Raw genomic sequence first — 3,246 nt, 5'->3', positions numbered from 1 at the left:
GGGGACAACGGGATGGGGACAGATCCAAGGTGAGGACGATGAGGGGGACGATGGGATGGGAACGGATCCAAGGTGAGGACGACGAGGGGGACAACGGGATGGGGACGGATCCAAGGTGAGGACGATGAGGGGGACAACAGGAGGGGGATGGATCCAAGGTGAGGACAATGATGGGGATGATGGGATGGAGACAGATCCAAGGTGAGGACAATTGGTTGGGGACAGATCCAAGGTGAGGACAATGATGGGGACAACGGGATGGGGACAGATCCAAGGTGAGGACGACGATGGGAACAACAGGAGGGGGATGGATCCAAGGTGAGGACAATGACGGGGACAACGGGAGGGGGATGGATCCAAGGTGAGGACGACGATGGGGACAACAGGATGGAGACAGATCCAAGGTGAGGACGATGATGGGGATGGACCCAAGGTGGGGACAAGGATTAGGACAATGGGATGAGGACAGATGCGAGGTGAGGATGATGATGGGGTCGATCTGAGGTGGGGACGATGATGAGGATGATGGGATAAGGAAGGACTGGAGATAGGAACAATGGGGACAGACCCAAGAGGGGAATGACGGGGACGATGACGGCGATGGACCTGAGATGGGGACAAGGTGAACAGGATGGAGACGGACCCACGACGGGGTCAGCGATGATGGGACAGGGATAGGAACAACGGGGACAACGACGGTGGTGATAGGTTGGGGAAGGACCTGAGAAGGGGATGATGATGATGATGGCGGCGAACAGGACGGGGACAGAGCCGAGCTGGGGACGGCCCCACGATGGGGGTGGTGGGGACAACGACGGGATGGGGACGGACCCGCAGAAGTTTCCCACTCCCAGCCCCTTTAGGAACTGGTTTTAAAGCCACGCGCAAGCAGGAGGAGCCTGAAGGCACCCAACGGGGCGAAGAGCGCGCCAACGCACCTCGCTGGTCCGGAAGATGATCCTGTACTGGTACTGGGGGCCGTGCTCCTTGTGGTCCTCCAGCTTCTCCCGCTTGATGCTGACGGCCACGGGGCCCAGCTTCTCGTCCACCCCGAAGTAGTTGGAGTGCTCTGCAAGCAAACGGGGATGAAGGAGGCGTAGGGACAGAGGAGCCAGCCCGTCCCCACGAGCTGGGGGGACCTTCCACCCAACCCAGTCCCACCACACCTCCCAGTTCCACGCTGCCGCCGCTCCCGTTCCCACAAACGGGACAGGTGGAGCTGCTGAGGCACCCCAGACCCTTCAAGTGAAGGTTTTGGGGTGCTCTTCAAGCCCCCCGCTCCCCGAGCACCTCCACGTCAACACCCCGCAGCTTCTGGCGACGCCGCGTCCCCACCTTTGCCGTGGAAATGGTCCCGGGAGTAGCGGGCGCCGAGGTCCACGTGCTCGACGCTGTAGTGCTTGAGCCGGTTGGGGTTCCTCTGCAGCTCCTTGGGCACCTCCAGCACCGAGATGCCGGCGTTGGTGGGCCGGGCGTCGAGGCTGGGCTCCGGGAAGCCGCCGTCGCCCACGGGGCCGCCGCCGGCCGAGCCTCCCGAAGCCCTGGAGAAGCTGACGTTGCGCTCGCCCCCGCCGCCGATCTCGTTGCGGAAATGGGGGCAGCTCAGCAGGAGCTCGTTGCTGGTGTTGTCCCCCACGTCGTGCTCCAGGTTCTCCTTGCCGTTGAGGTCCTCGGTGCTGGCGAAGGCCGGGTCCGGCCCGCCGGGGCGCGCGGTGGCGGCCGAAGCCGCCGAAGCTCCCGTGGTGGTGTTGCGGCGCTGGGCCACCACGGCGCGGTTGGCGGCCACGGCGTTGAGGTCGAAGAGCATGCTCTGCACGTCGTAGTGGGCGAAGCTCCGCCGGCACACCCACGCCTTGCCTGGCTCGGCCGCCCTCCCCTCCTCACCGCCGCCTCCTTCCCCTTCGTTTCGGCCGCTCCGCAGCTTCCTGAAGATGGATTCGCCCCCGGCGTCGCCCTTGGGACCCTTCCTGCGCGCCTTCTCCTTGGGCTGCGCCGCCGCCGGCTCGTCCCGCGGCGTCCCCGTCCTGCCGTCCACCGCCACGCCGGGGGACGGTCCCGGGGGGTTCTCCACGGAGGCGGCCGAGGTCTTTCCGCCGCTGCGGAACTCGTTGAGCATGGCGAAGAAGCTCTGCTCCGAGATCCCCTGCACGTCGATGGACGAGGTGCTGCCGTACTCGCGGAACAGCCCCCCGGCCCCCGCCAGCTTGGCCCCCCGCGCCTCCGCCGCCTCCTCGGGGTCGCACTCGCTCAGCGTCACCTCGCTGCTGCTGCGGTGCCGCAGCGGGACCAGGGCACGGCCGGGCGAGCGCGGCCACCCCTCCTGGAACTCCACGTCCTTGGAGCGCCGCCGCGCCAGGCGGTGCAGGGCTTTGAGCCCCGAAACGCCGCCACCGCCGAGGGGCGGCTGCTGCCCGCCGGGGGGGACGCCGCCGCCCCTCGGGGACGCCGCCTCCCGGCTCCCTTCCCGGCTCGGGCTGGCGGCTGCGGGTTCCCTTTTGGGGGGCCAGTCGGCGATGCGGGCTCGCACCCCCATTTTGGGCACCGGCGGCGCGGTCGTCGCCGGCCGGGGGGCGACGGCCTCGCCGGGGACGTTTCCATTCTGCGCCCAAAACGCCGCGGGGCAGCCGTCGGCGGCGTCGGCGCCGTCGTGCCGAGGAGGCGGGCGGTGGGCGCTCATCGTCCGGCGAGGGGTGGCGTGGCCGCGGGGGGGCTCATGGTTGCCACGCTGGGGGCCGGTGACCGGCCGGTGACGCCGAGTGGCGGTGGCCGTCCCCGGCGCGCCGTTGCCCCATGGCTCTGCCCGCCGCGCTCACGCCGGCGCCCGCCGGCCCCCCCCCCCCCCCCCCCCCCCCCCCCCCCCCCCCCGGCCCAAAATGGGTCAGAAAGATTTAAAAAGGTCATTTTTGGGGGGCTCACCCTGCATTTTGGGGCCCCCCAAAGCCACCAAGCGGCCCCCCCCGAAGCCGTCCCCAACCGCACCGGGGGGGTTTGGCTCCCAAAAGTCGCCCCCCACCCAAACCAAATCCCTTTGGCACCCCCAAAGGGGGGGGCTCCGGGGGTCCCCCCAAGCCAAGCGGCCCCCGGGGGGGCCGAGCCCTCGTCCGTCTGCGCTCGGCATTAGCCGGGGCGGCGCGCAGCTCGTTAATCCCCGCTAATTACCCCGCGAGCCGGGCAGCTGGCGACGCAGGGGGATGTTCAACCAATACCTGAGAGCGTTAATTAAACGCAGACGGGGGAGGGCTAACG

General features: G+C 68.4%; 1 protein-coding gene across 1 annotated transcript in view; it reads right to left on the bottom strand.

Moving 5' to 3' along the window:
- The window catches only part of SIPA1L3 (signal induced proliferation associated 1 like 3), a gene marked incomplete at its 3' end in the record, with an annotated part of 5,954 nt that extends 3,131 nt beyond the window's left edge, over nt 1-2,823 (bottom strand). Inside the window, exons 1-2 of the mRNA XM_035314356.1 lie at nt 1,336-2,823; nt 939-1,069 (exon numbers count right to left, since the gene is read on the bottom strand). Of these exons, the coding sequence (XP_035170247.1) occupies nt 939-1,069; nt 1,336-2,677 (1,473 nt within the window). The remainder of the gene's footprint in view (nt 1-938; nt 1,070-1,335) is intronic.
- Between the last annotated feature and the right edge of the window lie 423 nt (nt 2,824-3,246).

The sequence above is a fragment of the Oxyura jamaicensis genome, unplaced genomic scaffold (genome assembly GCF_011077185.1).
Source record: "Oxyura jamaicensis isolate SHBP4307 breed ruddy duck unplaced genomic scaffold, BPBGC_Ojam_1.0 oxyUn_random_OJ72097, whole genome shotgun sequence".
Taxonomy (NCBI): domain Eukaryota; kingdom Metazoa; phylum Chordata; class Aves; order Anseriformes; family Anatidae; genus Oxyura; species Oxyura jamaicensis.
Note: the sequence above shows the minus strand (reverse complement) of the source record. Positions and strands in the feature narration are given on the sequence as shown.